Source organism: Falco naumanni, chromosome 3 (genome assembly GCF_017639655.2).
Source record: "Falco naumanni isolate bFalNau1 chromosome 3, bFalNau1.pat, whole genome shotgun sequence".
NCBI classification, from domain to species: Eukaryota; Metazoa; Chordata; class Aves; order Falconiformes; family Falconidae; genus Falco; species Falco naumanni.
The window spans coordinates 24,721,399-24,741,575 of NC_054056.1; the positions used below are offsets into that span (position 1 = coordinate 24,721,399).

The 20,177-nt window shown below is 41.9% G+C and overlaps 1 protein-coding gene across 1 annotated transcript in view; it reads left to right on the forward strand.

Annotated features, from left to right (window-relative positions):
* The first annotated feature begins 1,753 nt into the window (after positions 1 to 1,753).
* CAP2 (cyclase associated actin cytoskeleton regulatory protein 2) overlaps positions 1,754 to 20,177 on the forward strand; it is a 68,798-nt gene continuing 50,374 nt past the window's right edge. The window contains exons 1-4 of the mRNA XM_040588404.1: positions 1,754 to 1,763; positions 2,237 to 2,319; positions 13,455 to 13,579; positions 16,885 to 16,985. Coding sequence (XP_040444338.1) covers positions 13,456 to 13,579; positions 16,885 to 16,985 — 225 coding nt within the window. The 5' untranslated portion in view covers positions 1,754 to 1,763; positions 2,237 to 2,319; position 13,455. The remainder of the gene's footprint in view (positions 1,764 to 2,236; positions 2,320 to 13,454; positions 13,580 to 16,884; positions 16,986 to 20,177) is intronic.

Genomic DNA, 20,177 nt, shown 5'->3' on the forward strand with positions numbered 1-20,177 from the left:
TTGCCTCTGTATTATGAGGTCACTTTACAATTACTGAATCCCCCTTTTTTCCCTTCTTACCAAATTTATTACTTCTTGTTCCCTTCACCTTAGCCTTAGCCTTTTAAGTTTGCCAACATTCTCCTGGGGAAGAGAAAAATAACTTGCTTGTTTTGTGAAGAAAACACTAGAAGACGGGAGCGAAGATGTGTTATAGGGAGCTTGTTTTAGATATGTTGGGCATCTGCCAGTTTGGTAACCTCTTAAAACTTTCCATGCAAAGAAAATGCCCAGTGGTTTTTTCCCTCTTTTCTGCATGCCTATGATGTAAAAATATGATGTGGAGTGCTTGACTGTGCTCTTACAGTAAGCTTGTAAAATTTTTTGTCAGCCAAGTACATAACTTTTTTCTCAAATTAAATTGATGTTGTAAAGAAATTCAATGGCATTTAACATACCAAACCTTCAACTTATCACTCTGACGCTGCTGGGTGCTGGGATTTTTTCCTTCTCTCTGAGTTGTATGGAATATGGACCTTGAGCTTTAATCTAAATTTAGTAGTTTCACAGTTTCTTAATCCTTTTGGGTTTTCTTTCCAGAAAGAGATCTTCTGGGCTTGTTTCTCACCTCTCTTAAGTAGTTTCTGTGTTCTGTGTGTTTTTGCAATCAGGTCTTCAATCCCATATTACTTTTTTCCCTTTTGGAAGGTTTGTGAAGACCCTCTGGTTTAAAACCAGTGCTGTTCTGTTGATTTCATCTGGCTGTTTATACATGCCAAGGCAAAGTAGTTCTTTTCACTGCGTACAGGAAGCTGCAGCAGTGATTTTTTGCAATTTCCAATGACAATTACATGGTCTGCACTAGTGAGTTTGGATCCCAGACAGATCCTTGCAGTCAGCTTGCTTTTGCTTAATGCTGTCTTTAGGCATGTGAGGTCTATGAGCCGCTGTTAACTATGGCATCCTTGTTAAAATACAACTTTCCTCAGCCCTCATGTAACTGCTGCACAATTAAAACAAATCCTTACATTCATTTTTTATGGTGGTGTTGTCAAACCACCAGAAAGGAAACATAAAGTCTTCTAAAATAAGCTATGTATTTTATAGGGAAAAGCGCTACCAATTCTTGCACAACCACATGGTTGACTGGAAAACTGTATGTGGTCTTTTTCATTATCACTAACTAATGAATTGTTTTTCCATTCAAGAGTAAATTGTTCCTTTAACGGCTGTGAATTCATGGTCTTCTCCCAAGACTTCTGTGCAGAAAGCCAGCTTTTGGTACATGGAAATGAAGCAGATTTCAGGCGGATGATCAGATGCCCCTTGGGACCACGTTGTGCCGAAGACCGCTTGGCTGGAAACCACGTGTGTTCCCATTTGGCCAGGGGTACGGACTAGCGTGAAGCACACAGAGCCTGACAAACAGGGCCTGGGCATGAGCGTCTGCCTACCGGGAGAAGTCCTGATTTTATGGCCGTACTCCTGAGGGCAGCGACCCCAGTGCGGGCCCAGCCATGGCAGTGGTCGGGTTGGTAGGGTTTAGTCTGCCTTGGAGGACACGATGAACTATCTTGGTGCATGTGGGGCTGCCCTCTGCCTCCCCTGCCACGTGAGGGGTCTGACGGCTTCCACGCTGACCCCACTCTCCCTTCACAGTGTGGGCCAGGCCTGTGTGGTGCGGGGTGCTCGTTTCCCGCTCACCCAAGCTGTGTCCAGTGGGCAAGCGGGGCCACCACGCCAGTGGCCATGGGTGCCCCTACCCTGGTTGCCTGTGCTCCTCCGTGATGCTCCACCACTGCCATTTCGTCTCCAGCACTGAGCCACCGCTGAGACACCTCTCCCTCTCCCTCTCCCTCTCCCTCTCCCTCTCCCTCTCCCTCTCCCTCTCCCTCTCCCTCTCCCTCTCCCTCTCCCTCTCCCTCTCCCTCTCCCTCTCCCTCTCCCTCTCCCTCTCCCTCTCCCTCTCCCTCTCCCTCTCCCTCTCCCTCTCCCTCTCCCTCTCCCTCTCCCTCCATTTTCACACTCCACCCACTTTTTGCTTTCTTTCTCCATCTCTGCCACCGTCTCTCTCCCTTTCTGGACTTGTCTTTATTTGGCACTCCCGGAAGCTGCCGGGCATTTCTCTCCCTGCCTGCCCGGGCAGCTGATGTGACTGACTGACACCGGCTCCCGCTGAGGAGGAGGAGAAGGAGGAGGAGGAGGAGGAGGAGGAGGAGGAAGGAGAGCAGCGGCAAGGCGAGGCGAGGCGAGGGAGGGGGGGAGCGAGTGACCGGCCACGGATTTTCGTTGCAGAGAGGAGGGGAGAAAAAAAACAGGCTACACGGGTCATCAAAGCAGGTAACCCAAGAGCAGGCAGCGGCGGGAGGGGCGGGATGCGGGGAGCGGCCCGACCCCGCCGGCCCCGGGCAGGCTGGGGCGGGCCCGGCGCGGCCGCGGCCGTGGTTGCGCTCCCGGCGGTGGCGCGGAGGGGCCCGGCCGGGCGGCAGCGGACATCTTGTGGGGGGAGGCAGCGGGGAGGGGGCGCCGCGGGCCGGGGCCGGGGGCCGGGGGCTGCGGGGCGGCCGGCTGCGCCCCGGGCGCTCGATGTGGGTCAGGCCCGGCCCCTCAGCCTCCCTCCTGTCACCTGCGGCGGGCAGGCGCGGCCGGCTGGCCGCTGCCCGCGGGGGCGAGTGCGGAGGAGCCGGGGGGAGGAAGCAACCGGAGGGGGGGAACGACCCGGGCCCAACGCCACGGCGGGTGAGGGGGCCTCTTCGGGCCGATCCCGCGGCCAGCGCCGGCCGCAGCCGTCAGTGAGCCCCGGGGGCACCTCTCGGCTGCGCCCCAGCCCCCGGTTACTCAGAATACCCTCCGGTTGTTCCTGCAGGGCTGGCCCTGCCCAGCCATGCCGGTCTTGAACTCTCGTAACCTGCGTGAGGTGGTCCAGTAGTGAGGTAGGAGCTGCAGCGCCGGCTCCGCGGGAGCTGGGCGCTACCCGCGGAGCCGGAGGCGTGTGTGTGGAGGTGACTGCACAGCCTACGGGTTTAGCCCAGAGATAAGGGTTAAACAGCATCTTAGGGTGACAGATCTGCAGACAGAATGTATACCTTAATATAAAAATCTGTAAGGGATGCCGCAAATGCAAGGCGATGCGCAGAGGGGGCAGGAGGAAGGCAGAAGTGCAGCAGCGTGGAGCCCAGATGCTGCGTTTTGCAGGAACTTCACATCTGGAGGGAGCGCTGCCCCGGCCAGGCACCACAGCCCAGGAGAGCTTGTCGTGACCCCACCTGAAAATGTGCAATCTGCCCTGTGCTCCAGGCATTGCTATAGATCTGTATCTTGGCGTTACAGGATCAACAGTGAGGATTTTTATCAAGTAAAATTCAGATTTCATAATGCATAGGGGCAGTCTTAAAAACAAAGACCCTCTGGGGAAGAAAGCTATCTTCACATGCATTGCCTAAATGTGGTTGTTTTCTAATGATGGAAAATGCTTTCAGAAAAAAACCTACACAGAGGCGAGGCCTTTAGGAAGTAGTTGGAAGGAGCCCGTTTAACAGGGGGCTGGGTGGGATCAATACTGAAAATTTTTATTAATTTATTTCGAAGCCAGGCAAAAGTGGCAATGGTTCATGGACTAGCATGTTTCATTGTTCTGTGAAACTAATCGGGAAACCAGTCCTACTTAAGAAATGTAACTTCAAAAATTATTTAGTGGTCGATTGAATGTGTAGAAATGCAATATGCCACTCTCAAAGCTGGCCTTTTAAGACATGACTGAGTCAAATATCCTAATTTTATGTGAACTTTATGCTAGCGTTTCCTTTTAATTACTTATTTTGCAAATTATAATAAACTTTTTTTCTGATCCTGTACATCTTCAGCACAAGGATTTCATAACAGTGATTCTATTTTGAGCAAGTTTGCACAAGAACAAAGGCAATCCACCTTCTGCAGAAAAGCCAGGCACATACAGCAATATGGTCCTTTTTGGTCTTCGGCATAACAAAAGTGCTAGTCTTCAGAATATTCTTATGATTCATTTGCATCTTTCCCCCTCAAATGAATGCTGCTCAGCTGTGGAAGGTGGACAGGCACAACTCCGAATGTAATGAATAAAATATGTTTTCTCTATTAAAGAAAAATGAAGAGGCTGTGCATTATTTACTATTACAGCAGAACCAACCTATGACATGTTTTCATTATTCTTTGCCAGCTATGGCACTCACTCACACGCTTCAGTGGAGAAAAGGGCTTCTTGATACACCATAAGGAGCAAGGGTACTGATTACATGTATTAACACACACACACACACCCCATTAGATTTTCTAATCCCACTGTAATTGTTATTAACCATGTAAAATACATTGGGGACCCTAAGTTACAAAAAAAAAAAAAGCCCCCAGGACTAAAGTTCCTGGGAATCTGAATTAGCAGGTATTAGAAGAGAAGTATAGTGCAGTGAGGAGGGCTGGGAAGCAGATTATTTGTATTCAGCTCCCAGCCTTGACACTGACTTGCAACGTTACCTGGAGCAAGTCAGATCATCTTTCCATGTTTCAATCTGTGATCTGTCAGTGACAAGAATGTTGCAAGTGGTTTGAACTCTGGAGAGAAAAATCTTGAACTGCCGGATATGTTGAAGAAATATTCTTTGTGGTTCTGCACAAGTTTTAACATATGTGCAACAGCAGCAAACTCTTAATTGTCGTAGTTGCTGCCTACATTCTTTAGAGAACATTCTTTAATTATCATGCTTATTGGGGCAAAACCAAAACACCTGCAATAAATCAGGTACAAATTATTGGCAGTTATTCAGACAGCTGTTTTATTATGAACTGGTTAAAAGATTTTGCTTGATGAGGCACCCCTCATATATAGAAATAATTTTAATTTCTTTCTTTAAAATTTTGAGTGCATCTTCTGCAACAGGATGAGCAACTGGGAACTAGGCATTTTCCTGAGGTACCGGGTAACGGCTCCAGTTACTCCAATATTTTTTGAAAATCAATAATTTTGGCAGATACGGTTTACTGACTCTTCAAATAAATTCCTTGAACTCTAAAGGCTCCGCTATACTTCAGAATATCACCACTAGAACTATACCAGAATATCAACACCTCTACTAAGCATTGTATATTGAAATAAGAAAAGCACACGTAAGTACAGTTGCATCTATGGCAGAGATTATGCTAGTTCAGCAAGGGTATGGGTTTTGGGGGTTCTTAAACCTCTGTGATCTTTGACACCATGTTAGCAAGCATAGACATGGCCTTAGTCTATACACATACTGGCTACTGTTGTCATTTTACCCGTGTATATAAGGTATTCTGACTATGTCAAATTTCAGGGACTTTTTTTTACTAAAAAAGGTCCCATTGAGACTGCTTTCCTGAGTATATGCTAATGGAAATTGCTCTATCTGACCCACAATTTTTCAGAGAATAGCAGGCTAAAGAAATTGCTTGTAAAATCCAAAATAGCGGTAGTAGTGTGCTGGGAATCAAAGGTGTAATGCTTTTGTAGCATATATACACAACAGGTAAATCCTCAAGTACATAATTGAATAGTGTCATATTTTTCCAAGAAGACATGTTCAAATCCTATGCATTGACTTTATGTTTTGTATTAGTTTAAATACTACATTAATTGCTTTTTGGAAGCAATGCAAAGGTTTATTTACATTTCCATATGTAATCTGCCATTGTTTAGAGAGAAGAAACAGCAGAATAATTCACCTAACAGCTCTGGGTCCTCTAAAGCAACCGTTATAGGAAAGGCAAACTTTACAATAACCTAGGGTAGGTCCAGTTTGATCTTTCTGGGTTTCACAACACCTCAGACTGAAACAGGAGGCATAAATAGCTGAATGTCTAAGATCTTGTAAGTTAGCAAGGTTGCATAGATTGCCAGGACCTCTAAGTAGTAAGCAGGTTAGAGCAGGAAATAGAAAGGTCTTTTTTAGTAGCAGGTGGCCCACTTCATCTTCAATCAGAAACAAAGGCACGACACATTGCAATGCTAGCAGAATTGCAGAACCGGTGGGCTGAATTTTATAATGGGAGATGGGCGAAGATGAAGGAGATGGGATCAATGAAGATCACAAATGAGTTGCAGAGCAAAGGGAGTACTCAAATGGCAAAAAGCTTGCTTCAGCCCTCCTGGCTGCTGCCATGCTGGAAGAAGAGCCATGGGCTGCAGCCTGGGCTGGGCAGCCTGGGACCATCAGAGAGAGAGTGCCAAGATCATAATTGTAGCAGGATGTTCTGGTAAGAGCAAGAACACTACCTAACTTGGCTGAAGCCAAGCCCAGCTATTCAGGCTTTGGTGTGATAGGGATATGCATGAAAGATAAGGTGTGGAAGTGTTGTGAAAGGCCTCCCTCACAGCAAAGAAAACCCCTACTAACTGCGGTACTGAATAACTCTTGTCTCATGTTTTCTGCAGAAGACATTTCACAGCTTGTGTTTCTAGAGCTTGCAACGCTATCTGCTTAGTTTTAACTTCCCCCTTTGCTTTTCTCCTTTCACATCCCACAAGTACTGAAACACTCCATAAGGGTTTGTACTTTGTGGAGTTTACCCTTTCAGAGAGTGCAAATTCAATTTGGTTGGAACCGTAGCATAAAGAATCTTACTGTTCAGTTATTATAAACTGAAGCACTTTAATAATATCGATGCCTGCATGCAGTATTTTCTCGGTTCAGCAGGGCAGCCTGCTTGCATAAAGTAATTGGACTTGTGACAGGTAATTAAATGGCTTGTAAGGCCTTTAGGATGCTTGGTTACATGAAGAGCACCACACTAATACATAGCAAATGAGGTGGCTAAGAACATTGTGTTTCTGTTGATTGGAGAGATACTAAAACTCTTACACTTCATTGGAGGGAGAGAAGAAAATAAAACCAAGACAAAAGACTATGAGCAGTGGTGACAAAAAGGGAGCATAAAAAGAATAGGAGAATGCACTTAGAAACTGGGTTGCCTTGGTTATTTTAAGTCAATCATGCTTACACAGACTGTCAAGACTTGACTGCTTCAGTATATCATTAAATAATGAACTTGTTCTTTGTGATATTAAAATTAGTAAGACAGTCAAAGTTATTCAGCAAGAGATAGGAGCTCTTCACAGAACTTACATATAATTAGAAAGTGAACTGATATTCCAGGAGATACTAAGCACATACATGAACATGACACATTTTAAAGAACAAATATTAAATTATCAGAGACCTAGCCATAGTCCATGCTGTTATTACATTGATTTGTAGACACGCAGCTTGACATGTGCAGTTGCTCACCCATAATTATGGGACTAAACTGGGATGTGATAAGAAATCTAAAATGCGTCAGCAGTCTTAGGGGTACTTGTCAAAATAGAGATTGTTTTACAAAGCAGTTTTGTAATATTTTTTAAACAGTGGGATTCAAAAATGCCTCCATTCCTTTCCTGCATGTTTTTGTAGACAGCAGCCTGATCACTGGGAGAGAGAGAGAAGCAGAGGAAGAGCCAGAATGCAAACAAAGTATGCTTTGTGGTACCAACAGCATAAAGCCAGACAAAGGAAAAACTTAGGTTAAATGGAAGAGGTTACACATGAACCCCCTTTTTCCTCTTCTGCACAAAAATCTTTTCTGCTTATAAAAAATAACCCTTGGAAACCAGAGAGGGTATGCCAAAGAGAGAATTCCATAGACAAGATAATTTAGGTAGCACACACATGCACAGCAATAGAGGGCTCATTCGAAGCATACCAGTTGTTTTATCACACACATTGAGCTATAGGCAGAAGTATTGTGTGATGAGTATACTAGAGCCAGCCAAGACTTCAAACCAACTTATCAATCAAAATGGTGCACACATCCACAAAAAGCAGAAGTCACATAGACATTTTTGTCTTTTTGCTATTCCATTTATAACATTTGTCCATTCTAACAACAAAAAAAAAGTTGTCAAAATTCTAATACTGTTAGATATACATGACTATATCTTTTATTAGGATAAAAAAAAAAGATATTTCTTTCTCTATATTTAAAAGATAATTGCTTCCAAAAGAGCTAGTAGCAGCTGTAGAGGCAAACCAAGGAAAATAGATCACCAAAAGCTCTGATTTGAAACTGCGCAGGGCTTTACTGAGAGGTCTTCTGGTTTAATCCCATTTGACATCAGTTTGACAAGCCTCTGTTTACATTCCTCCCATACAGCTAATGGGAAACAAACCACAAACCATACAAGGTAATGTTTCCGTCTGCCTACCAACACGCACTTTCCTCCACCTAGTACTCTCTTGCTTTGCATTCTCCACCCAAAATGTTTCATGGTAGTGACCCAAATAGCTTCAGGGGCTCCTCATCACCACTCAGCCAGAACCAGGCAGCTTCTGAGCCCTGCCTGGGAATGAGCAACCCCTGAGGCCCCGAGCCAGGGGGTTTTCATTGTCCGGACCAGAATGGGGTGCAGCAGGAATTTGGGTGTGCTGCCAAAGGTGGCAAAGAGACTGCCCGCTCAGCACAGCTCGGGGTCGGTGCATACATCTGAACGGCAGTGTAGGAAAGGCAGCCATTTCAGGCTCAAGCTCACTGTGGGGGCTTTTTCTCAGAAATGAAGTGCCATAAGATGCTTTTATAATTTGAAGGGATGTTCAAGAATGTGCACACATTTTCCCCTCCCTTCATGTAGATTGATGTATATTGTACAGAAGAACTCCCGGAGGGCACAGTACTTTGGATCTATAAAACGTTCATGACTGGCTCTGTGATAGTGCCAGCTGGCAATCTAGGTTTTTTCTATATTTTATTTCGTATCTCAGTAGCAATTTATTAAGACTATGAGAGAAAGCACATGTGCAGGCTGCTATACTTCTAGATTATGATTTTCCAAGCAGGGTAGGAATGTTAGATACAATTAAAATGCCACACTGCTGCCTGCATTCTGTTTTAGGCATCCATCCTTTTCTGGCATAGAGTGGAAAAGCAAAATCTGACCTGTAGCATCTCACATGATGAGCATGAGCGAAACCTGGCATAATTTTGCAGATGCTAGGTGGATTTGGAAGGACTGGTACTTAGGGAAAAAAAGAAACCAAAGAAATTAACAAGTCACTTCTTTTCCTTCTAAATTAAGAGTCCTAGGAAGTAAAACAGACCATGGAACTTTATACGACCTCTTGCTGAAGTTTGTCAGAATAATACGGTACTTTACAAGGTGGCACCATTCCTGTATTCAGAACTGCCATTTTTACATGCCTGATAAGTCATTGTATGTTTATTATTTTTTCCCTTGTGCTACTATACTGCTTTTCCCTATGGGCTCATTACAGATTGTTTCTTCTTGAGATAGAGCAATATGTTCCTCTGTCATAAGTCACATACGATGGTAACAGGAATAGTACCTGTGTGATTTGGCTTCCAGTTGGACTGCTGTTTGGGATGAGTATGTCAGGGAATTTTAGTCTACAGACAACTTTTTTCCCCTTGATAATAGATAAATGGTGCTTTGAGACAGCTGGGAGAAAAGCAGTGATCTCAAAAGGCCTGTCTATAAAGAGAGGTTTGCTTGTTGGTCTTCAGCATGCCTCGTTCTACCTGGTTTTGGATTAACTTCTTTTGGGGAAGAAATGACAGATGGTAGTATTACCACATGCCTTTAGCACTCCCCAAAAAGATACCACTAACAGGACAGATCTGTGGATCCTCCCACTTATTTTTTGTGCACAAGAGACAGTTAACAATGTCAACATTTAAATGACTGTCAGTAGATGTGGGTTAACACCTTTCCTGGCTCTTAGTTGACCTTATTTTCAATGAAGGTCAGTGTACTTCTCTACCAAGAGAGCAACTGGATACAGGATTATGTGGGAGTTGAAGCACTGTTGTTTTTAACTCCTTATAGGTGGTCAGCATCAACTCCAGGAACGGATATATGATTAACCCCGATAACCCACTTTGAGATCAAAACTTTAATTAAAATTCTGGTAAAGATGAGGTAAATAATCTGTATTGATGTGAAAACGTGCTTTATGGGAGTGGAAGCATCCCACAGATGTATTTACATCCTCTTTACTTTTCATTAACGTGCAAAGATTTTATTTGGCACTGTAAGTAGAGCAGTCTTATTGTTTATTTATAATATAAGCTCTGATGCTATATCACACGAACCGTATCTTCACAGAGTCAAGCTGTACCATTTGTGTTTTGGCTCCTTTTGAGCTGTGGCTTTGTGGTGTCAGTTTGACCATGCAGCGAGGTGTGGAATTATAAGTAATCAGGTGAACAGCTGCATATAGGCCAAGAAAATGCTGAAGGTTGTCATAACATGAACCAAATACCTGAATCCCTAAATATAGGCAAAGATGTCAATGTTTAGACTGAGAACGGATGAAGAGAGTTTTCATGCTATTGTTCAGTGGAGTCTTCACTTCAGAACAATTACATTAATTCCAGTCTTGTTGGTAAGATAGATGCCTAGCCAATTGATGGTAAAATGAAGTGTAACCATAAGGTTATTGTATGTACAACTGATTTGCTCTTGCATTGTTATATACAGTAATGGCAAAAGAATACTTGCACTTTATCCATACATGACAGCGATACCTGTGTGTGTACTTATGTGCATGCATATACATAAGTATAGACACAAATACCATGTAGTCATGAATATATCAGTACACAGATAAAAAGATAGGTTCAGTGTAAACATAATAATTTGAGGAGTTCTTAAGTGTAACATTCCTTATAAAACCAAGAAAAAACTGGCATCCCTAATTTGATGGTAAAAATGGTTCCCACTTCTGTCTAAAAATACTTTAACAATGTATTATTCTGTGACTGCCTCGCTGGTGATACCTGCTTTTGAAAGAACAACATCGTAGTTCTCCAGCTAATGGGAACTGAATAAAGTGGTGAACAATATAGTGAGCAAAAGACTGTGTTGCATCTGGAAAGTTTTGCATAAAAAAGGTCCATTGGGTTATTGACTTGGTTTATTCCCTTGAGCTTCTGATACCATAGTCCATATTCTTAGTAACTTACAGAGGGAAGTTTGTTGTGTAGAACATTGCAAGTCTGTTGATTTCTGAGATTCCTTAGACCTCCAAGAGTGTGCCATCAAACACGTTGGGTTTGTAGTCAAACACTTGTGTCCTTCCATGGGCAAGATCAGGCTAAAGAGGCCAAAAAGTAACAGGTCTTCCAAAGAAATTTGTACATGTCATCAAGGAAAATTTTAAGACAGATAAAAAAAACCCAACCTACCAGACTGTATCTTCAAATAAAGAAAAACAGGAACTGTACTGGAAATATACTTTAAAATACTGGTAAAATGAGTTGACTGTCAGTATGCCACATTAGACCAGCCTGACTTTAGACTGGTTTAATACATAATTTTTAAAACAGACGCCATTTTAGGCTCTTCTGTAGCAGGGTAAACTGTGAAAATAATGTGTACATAGTATTTTTGAGAATTAACAATGCTTTGTTTTAAGAAGAGGTTTAATATTCTCACAAAAGTTTGAACATTTCAAAAGCTGTCCTGATACTTTTATCTCACACCTGCCAAGATATTTGTAACCGTACAAAAAGTTAAGGTGTTTTTTTTTTTTTAAATTCATTGATTTTTCAAACAGAATAGTGTGCATTTTCAGTATAAGCCAAAAGAGCCCCTCTGTATTTTGACAGTACTTATATGCACACTGTCTAATGTCATCCTCTTTTGGGGGTTTGCTTTTTTATTTAATGTAAATAGGAAAAACCCATAAATTCCAGACAAAACTTTCTCATGAGAATGGTTCTTCCAAGGGTTTCTCACTGTAAAATCTTCTGTCTCACTTTTAGGTCAAACACAAACCTCGTTATATTTATAGGGTAAAGTCTGAAGGTCCCACCTTATTTGATAGACAGCCTGACTCAGCACCAGAGCTCCGCATGTGTTTCCACAGTCCTAGTAGCTAATCTTCTCTCGCACTTAAATTTTAAAAATTAAAATACTATTATTATTTTATTAATAAGATTTGTTAATACTGATTTGTAAATCCAAACCTTACTTTTCATGTTACTTTACTTTTTAATTATAAAGTATAGGGATTCTCCCCTGAGTATGGGGACACTGAAGCAGCATGGTTTGGTTTAGTTGCTCATATTGCATAGTATTGCACAGTTGATTGGAATCTACTATTAAGCTTTGGTATCTCTGAAACACTAGCTCATTTAGCAGGCTGTTCATTGGGAACTAATGCAGTTACACCTATATTCCAGGTATGCCTAACCTTTCTACTCTACAAGCCATACAGCAATCAATGTCTTGTGGCGGAGTGCCACAGGGGAGGGATGCCGGGAGAGCTGCTGAAGACCTGCTTGCCCCAGCTGGGGATGCGAGTCCCCCCATTGCCCCTACATCTGCCCCTACACCCCAGTGCTGGCGGGGGACGTAGCCTAGCGAGGATCGCGTTAATCTAGAGCCATAGATCACACCACCACCACCACCCCCAGCTGTATGTCACTTAGCAGAATAAAACACAACCTTGAGTAGAGAGGAACGTGTGCCTTAAACGTGTTATATTAAATGACAGGAGATTTAAACAGAACTTTGTCTTTGCTTATATAACTGTTTCTCAGTCTGAGGTGTATATAGCACTGTGTTCTCTGAGCCATTGGCCAGTATTCAAAAATGTCAATGCCTACACTTCCTCACATGTAAGAAAGCAGATAATCATATTGTGGGGAAAGAAATGTGTGAGTTCTTAAAAATTTAGCCTAATTTCTATTTCTTTTGCAATCAAAAGCACTGGCGCAGTGCTGCACAAGCCAGCCCCTGGATTTTTTTTTTTTTTTTTTTCTTTCTAAAGGTTAATTAGCACCTGATTTAAAAAGCTGGGGAAACACTGATTCACATCAGGTACTTTTGTAAGAAAAAAATAGGTGATGGGAAATCATACTAGAAGAATAAACAGAAGACCTTGTTGGCTTCTTTTATAGCCTTCAATGAAGTGGCTGAGTCTTACTACAAAGCCTAAAACACTGAAGCAAATTTCAGAATGTATCTTTTAAAAAATTAGAAGGTATGCATTTAAAGTCTGGCTTTAGTCAAGTATTAATTGTGTCTCTGTTTCTGCATCTGTAAATGGCTGATGCAAATCGTTGTAGGCGTAGTTTTTACCAGTTATGTTTATAAATATTTCAGTCATCTCAATATCTGATTGGGACCGTATGCATATATTTGTCATAAGCTGTCCACATATGGGCTGTGCAAAGCTACGCTAGCAGTGCTTTGAGTCTGCTGTTTATATTGAAAACACGGGGCTGAGTACAGATCATATTCCTTGTTGACAAAGAAGCAAGTTACCGTATGTCAGCTGCTTCGCTGCAACTGCTTATATGCCAGAAAGACAATACTTAAAACCCAGGAGTTTTACCATAAAGGCTGATGAAAGGTAAAGCCACAAGATGAACAGAACTGTAACATGAAGTAAAGCATGGGCTGTTTCTATCCTTAATTTCAGAATGGCAGAGACTCATGGTTTGATGGAGAGACTGGAGAAAGCAGTGACTCGACTTGAATCATTATTTTCAGATTCACACGGATCTGGTGGAATGGAGTGTGATGCCATCAATGGAGTCAATGGAAGTAAGTCTTTTTTTGAAATGCCAATTCTCTTGTTAAGAAATTGCAGGTAGTACACGTGTTTGTCTTTTAAGAGGGAGTGCAATCCCACCCCTTATGAAGTCTGTATCAAAGGTATTTTAAAAATTCAATTTAGACATGTCATGTGGCAAGCTTAGTCATATGCATAATTCTAAATTAATAGAGCCTAGAAAATTCAAAATTTGACTAGCCTCTTAAAAATACTATCCATATTTCAAGCTTTATCACTTTTCCATTTTAGGACTTATATTGTTTGTAGGTAACTCACCAGATGAAGATGTCTGCTTGAGCCCAGTTAGCAGAAGAAATGAGACATCCCCAAATTTTACAGCATAAATACTTCTGAAGAAGTCATCAATCTAAACACGGAGTTAATTTGCCAGGTCTCTGAATTCTGCAGTGCAGACCTACTTTATTTAATTGTTTAATATCCTTAAACAAATACGAGTTTGTTCGTAAGCATTTGCTTACTAAGGGCTGCCACACGTCCATGGCCTTACACTGCTACCTCTTGAGCTCCCCCTTCTCAAGTGGATCTCCAAAGCACCAAAAAAATCTGTCTTCATTTATTCACATCATATTGACAAATCATATTTTTTCACTCCTTATTTTTTTTGTTGTTCCTGGAATTTAGAGGGTAAATAACCTCATAAATATGGCAGTTCTAATGTTGATGGAATAGAGGTGCCCTTTCCTTTCTCCAGAACTTTCTTTTTCACCCAGAAGCCTGACATGCATCCCTTTCTTTTTAGCTTTGTGTCTTTTGCTTTCTGTATTCCTTGGCTCTTTCCTGCATTGTCCAGAGAAGAGCACATCTGAGCGTGGACTCAGCTGCTGTAGGAAAGCTGCAGAAGAAGCAGAAAGTTGCAGGCAGCTTCCTTACTGACACAGAAGCAAGTCAGTGTATGTCAGCTGCTTTATTGTCCCTGTATGCCAGCCCTTACCACACAACACATGCGAGGGATCTTCCCCACGGTCGTGTGTGCCATGGGCCTACACACTGGCAGCTGCTGTGGAGCAGCTGACTGAGAGCAGCATGTTTCTGTGGCAGGAAGGGAGCATCTTCCAGCAGCCTTCAGTAAGCTTCCGTAATAAAATGCTTACAGTCCAAAGAAAACCTAGACAGTTAGTAAACCACGGCAAAGTCATGGAGAAACACGGTCTGTTTACAAACTGACACATAAATCAATCACTACTAGGAAATCTGTCTTTTTAAAAAACACAGGCTTCAATCCTATCATAAATCCATTTAGGTGAATCTCTATATTAATCCACAGGTCAGTATTGCAGAATCAGGGCTGCTTTCAGAACAGATGGACTCACACGTGAGGTGCTTCCATGAAAACTGCTATATCCATGGCCTGAGCTAAGAGCTCAGTTAAGTGGAAAGGTTCCCCCCACAGGGAAGCAGAGCCTTAAAACCCCAACAGATCCCTAAAAGTAGTCAAGTGGCAAACCTTGTTGGACCGAGGTTGTAAAACACAGCCACTGGGAGACAGCAGTAAGAAGCTAAGGTGAGCTGGCACTTGCCACTGTCTCACATGGGGGGAGGCTCGGGAATTAGCTTTTGCTGATGCAGTTAGGAAAGACTCTACCAGTTCTTCAGTTTGGGCAGCTGATACACACGTGGTGCCACAAACACTGTTCTGTATGGCTGTGTTACTGCGCCTCTGCAGAGGCTCATACAACCTCCACAGCAACTGCAGAGTTGACAGTCTTACAGAAAGGGTCTCTCTTTCTTTCTCTCCTTTAAAACCAACACTCAGCCAGAGTGTGACCTTTTTTAAGTCTCTAGTGGAAATGGAGATATATTGCTTTCTTCTACCATGACCCTCCCCCTAAAAGGCCATTCCATAAATAGAATTATTACAAAAATTAACCTTGGCTTTTCAATTAATACTTTTTCAGAAACAACAAAATAATGAGGAGGATGGGAGAACTGTACCTTCACTGTTTTCCTAAATGGCATTACAACAGCAGGATTGCAAACTAATCATTCAATTGCTCTGCATGGCCCACAGCAAATTCTAATAAGTGCTCCTGGGAGTTAGCTGTATTGAATAGCAAAAAATAGCATAGTTGCTTTCTAGTTTTGCATAGGACAATTGCCATTTGGTGAACTGCTATTTAAAACTCTGCTCTAAAGTAAAAGGTTACAATGATTCTCTTGGAGACACACACAGATTGTGACAAAGAACATAAATGGGCTTTGGAAAGCATCTCCACAACTAAAACCTTTTGTACACTTGGTCATTTGAGGGGTTTACACACAAACACTTAATATGGAAGAAAGCCCAGAAATTCCTCAGAATTAGAGGTGAGTGACATCAAAAGAACAAAAGGAGCCTTGAAATCCTGCCTAGCTGACTAACTACATGTTTTTTTCACACAGGCCATTGCAAACTCCAATTGCCAGAGCCTTTCTTTTTTCTGTCAAGGAGCCAGATGACTCTTGTGGAATAAAGAGGGCTTTCAAGATTATGAATTTGGACACAATTGTCATATAGTGCCAAAAAGTTAAAAGCAAACTCGCTGGGGAAAGCCTTGTACCTCTTCAGAGCAATCTTCAGGCTTCATTAATGAGGGAGAGAGGCTGGGAAGAATTTTAACCTTGGTCTCTCAGATACTACAGATGCCATAAATTCACACATGCATCACTCATGCTGGACCTGGCAAAGGTTCTGAGGCATAGACAAGACCAGAGGATATGTCAGGGAGTAAAGGGAGGGCTGGAAAGCGTCCAAGGAAAGATTACTTTTGCTGTCTTAAAAGGTACCACATAAAGCCATTTAGAAGCCAGGTGCATAAGAAACTGTGTCTCATCTGCATTTTCTGATTGTCCACTTGATTGGGAAACTGCTGTGTATACCATATAGAAAATAGAATTTTTATTCCTCTGTTGGAATGTATAGAATATATATATAGTAAATGGGATGTGTCATCTAGAAGACTCGTTTGAGCTTTCTTTATCCAGCGACAGTTTTGCAAGGTCAGACAACAAAAGAAGGAGATTACAAAGCCACGTTTCACTGCATAAATCCACTGTCAAGCCAGTCTAAAGTCTCTTATCTTACTGGAAGTTGAATTGCTTGCTATTAAAAGCCACCAAACAATACAAAGATCTTCAGGAATGCGTGGGTGGTATAAAAATCAATGAATATGGCAGAAATTAAGTTAGAGCAATTTCCCCTGTTTCTATGGTATTTCTCCTCCATCTGCTGCAAAGGAATGTCCTATGCATTATGTACTTTATGAACTCATTATAATGGAATGCTCTTCTTTTATAGGCATAGCACCATATGTTGAAGCCTTTGATAGGCTGCTGAATGGAAGTGTTGCTGAGTTTCTCAGGTACAGCAAGATTCTTGAAGGTGACGTGAAGACACATGTGAGTATTTACTCAAACTTTGTCACCGTGATATTAGTGTACAAGTCTTGGAATCTGTGTGATCATCTCTGATTGCTGAGTAGAGGAGAATCTTAATAGCAGTATTCTGAATTATTAGTTCTTGTAGTAGTAACAACCTGGAATGACACATTGAGGATAGTTGGTTCAGGAAGGGCAAAAAGCTGTATGGATTCATAAGAAGAGACTGCTCCCCTTCTACAGCACCAGAGGTTGAGGACCATGGTACACAAAGTATTCTCAGTCACAAGCAATCTGAATTGTCCTGTTGGCCGCTAAGCCCTTTGCAGGACAGGGACACAACTAAGAACGTGAGTCAACAAACGAGTAGCAAACAATAGGTGGGTCCGAGCAGTGATAATTTCTTGTGGTTGTCTTCTAGGCATGTGTATCATCATTCCAATTAATGTAGGGATTTTGTTCTTTGATTGCTTGTTTTTATTACTCACACCTTTTTTCCTTTGGAACAACATAGCAAACTAAAAAATGAGTATGTCATTTAAATGACCCTTTTTTTCCAGTTATGGCACAGAAAGGAAGTGCTACGCTACCATTTTCATGATGAAATTACTTTGGAACCTTATAATATCTTTTGATAAGAGCTTGTTTGTTTCATTTTATTTTTTAAGCCTGTCTTCTCTAAAACTGGTGGTAATAGAACGACAAAGGATGGACTCATCTTACCAACAGCTTACCAATATAGATTTTGCAAAAAAAACCCACAAAACCCCACACACAAAAGAGCCAGGGTCAGTTTGAGCTGTGTGTCCGTTTGAGGAGTGTGAACCTTTTGACTTTTTCTAGGAGAGCCATGCCGTGAGGCCCTTCTCCATGTGTACATTTCCCAGTTCATTGCAGTTGCTGCTCTACATAACAAACACTGTAGCCAGAAAAACATGCAGGCCTACAAGCTGCTGGGACTTATGTTGCAAGGCCAGCATAAATATTTTGCAAGACAGCCAAAGTAACCAGTCTACTCCCAGAGCCAGAGCTCCGGGATTATTCTGTGAACTGTTTTCTCTGTGGTGTTATATGCTGTTGTTGGTAGGGTAGAGTTTCTGACCTAGTTAGGCCTAGAAAACTGGAGGGAGTAGGGCGATCAGGAAATTCTAGAGGATCTTTGTGTTTCTAAGGAAATACTGTACTTCCTTTTTATTTGAAAAAGCTTTTTCATCTTAACATCTATACTGTAAGCTACAATACATGTACATTGTTCTTAAAAGAAATTAGGGGAAAATTAATAAACTGGGGCAGGGGGAATTGTCAGCCTAGCTGAACAGGCAGTTGCTCCCCGGAAAGGATCAGTTCTAGCTTTGGTTATTATATTAATTAGACACCATTATTTTGCAGGTGATTTCTCAACAGTCTAGATCTGAACAATACAGAAATAGCCTTAGTACCAACACTAAGCAGGGAAGAAAATTGCATGTAACATTCTAAATGACTAAAACCTTTTTAATATACGCTGTCAATGTTTAAATCAGTAAGTGTATTAATTTATGCATTTGTCACTATTTGATACTCATAGTTGAGTCTATGTAAAAGGTTATTAATAATTTATCTGCCAAGTCTGTGGATAGTCCCTAGCATATTGTTGATAATAGTGTAATCCAAACTGGATAAGGAGTATTTGTTAGGTCTATGAGCTTAGCCATAAACAACTTTTCCTTACATAAAGAAACCAGTGATTCTGATCGCAGCCTACTAAATATTCTGAAATGTTAGATTCTGAATTTACAACATGAAGCAGACTGTGGTTGCCTTATGCTCATGCTTATCACTGAAGCAACATCTGTGCTTTACCTTAACAAGTGGAACAAGGAGTATTTTTCTTCTGGGTGTCTTATAGACCATGTGTCCTCAGCATTATACTTGCAGCTGCTGTCTCTTTCACATAATGAGCTGAAGGGAAGGTTGTATTTTATTTCAAAAAACACCTGTTGCCTAGAAAAACCTCACATACCTGACTGACCAGAATGGTAATATGAGAGAAAGAGAGACTTCATATTATGCTAAAGAAATGAGGGATTTAACAGGATGTGTTTCATGCTGATTGCCGTAAGGATTGTGTGGGGGTTTTTTCTAGCAAAAGGAAGAATACAGCCATAATTAATATCGGTTGGGGAGCCCCGTTCCTATTTTTTCAGCATACTGAACTCTAAATCATCTATTGAAAGAGAAGAAAATAAAAAGAACAAATAGCTAGCTCCTGGCTTGTCAAACACAGCAGCACAGTGGATTTTACAAAGATTAGTTTATCAAAGAAGAGTTCTGCTTAGACTCAGTCTTGAGAGTTGCATATTTCTCATTCCAATTACAGTACCTGCAGTGGTGAATCTCCGAGTCAACTGCATTAAAGAAACTAACCACTTTTAAAAAGACAGAATGACTAGGGTTTTTACTTCACCTATTTAAAACAAATTATCCTAAATGGCTAAGATGAGATCCTTTTCCTGTCCTGTCACTGTGGAATAAAAATCTGGTCATTATATGGCAATTTCTATGAAATACAAAGTTCCCTACAGGCAGAGATGAAACCATTTTCTGCTGTCCGTGTCATAACTGTAGAGCATGTGAAGTCAGTGAAGGAGTGAGTATGGCCAGGACTGCTGCCAACCAGCTGTCCCTGGCCTGACATACCAGTGTCTTGGAGGCTGTCACCAACTATTACAGGTTATAACAGCCCTCAAGCTGACTCATCATGTGTGCCAACACTGAACCATTCTTCTGTCAGAATGAGGGAAATTCGAAAGCGGTGTAAAATGGACGGTGAGTCTAGATTGTAGGCACTTCTCTTACATCCAGCTGATAGGACAGCACTGGCTGATCGCTGGATCACAGAGACCTGAGTCCCATCAATGCCCAGATGCATCTGCCGCTACAGAAAACGTGCTGAGGATGACAAAAGGCTGCCTGTGGAAGAACAGCCTACCTTCAGATTGTGTCCCAGTGATGAAGCTGGTCAAGCAGGTTTGATGGGCTGTTTGCCCTGTCAAAGCAAAGCAAGCAAGATTTTAGAAGGCCAAGGAGCAGGTTTTTGTGATGTGTTTATTATGAGCTTCTTCACGTTGTTTTTGTTTATGTGATATCTCAAGCAGTGGAATACTTTGGCTTGAGTTTGAATAACGTACCAGATGAGACGTAATGATAAGAAGAAAATGTACTCGTTCTACA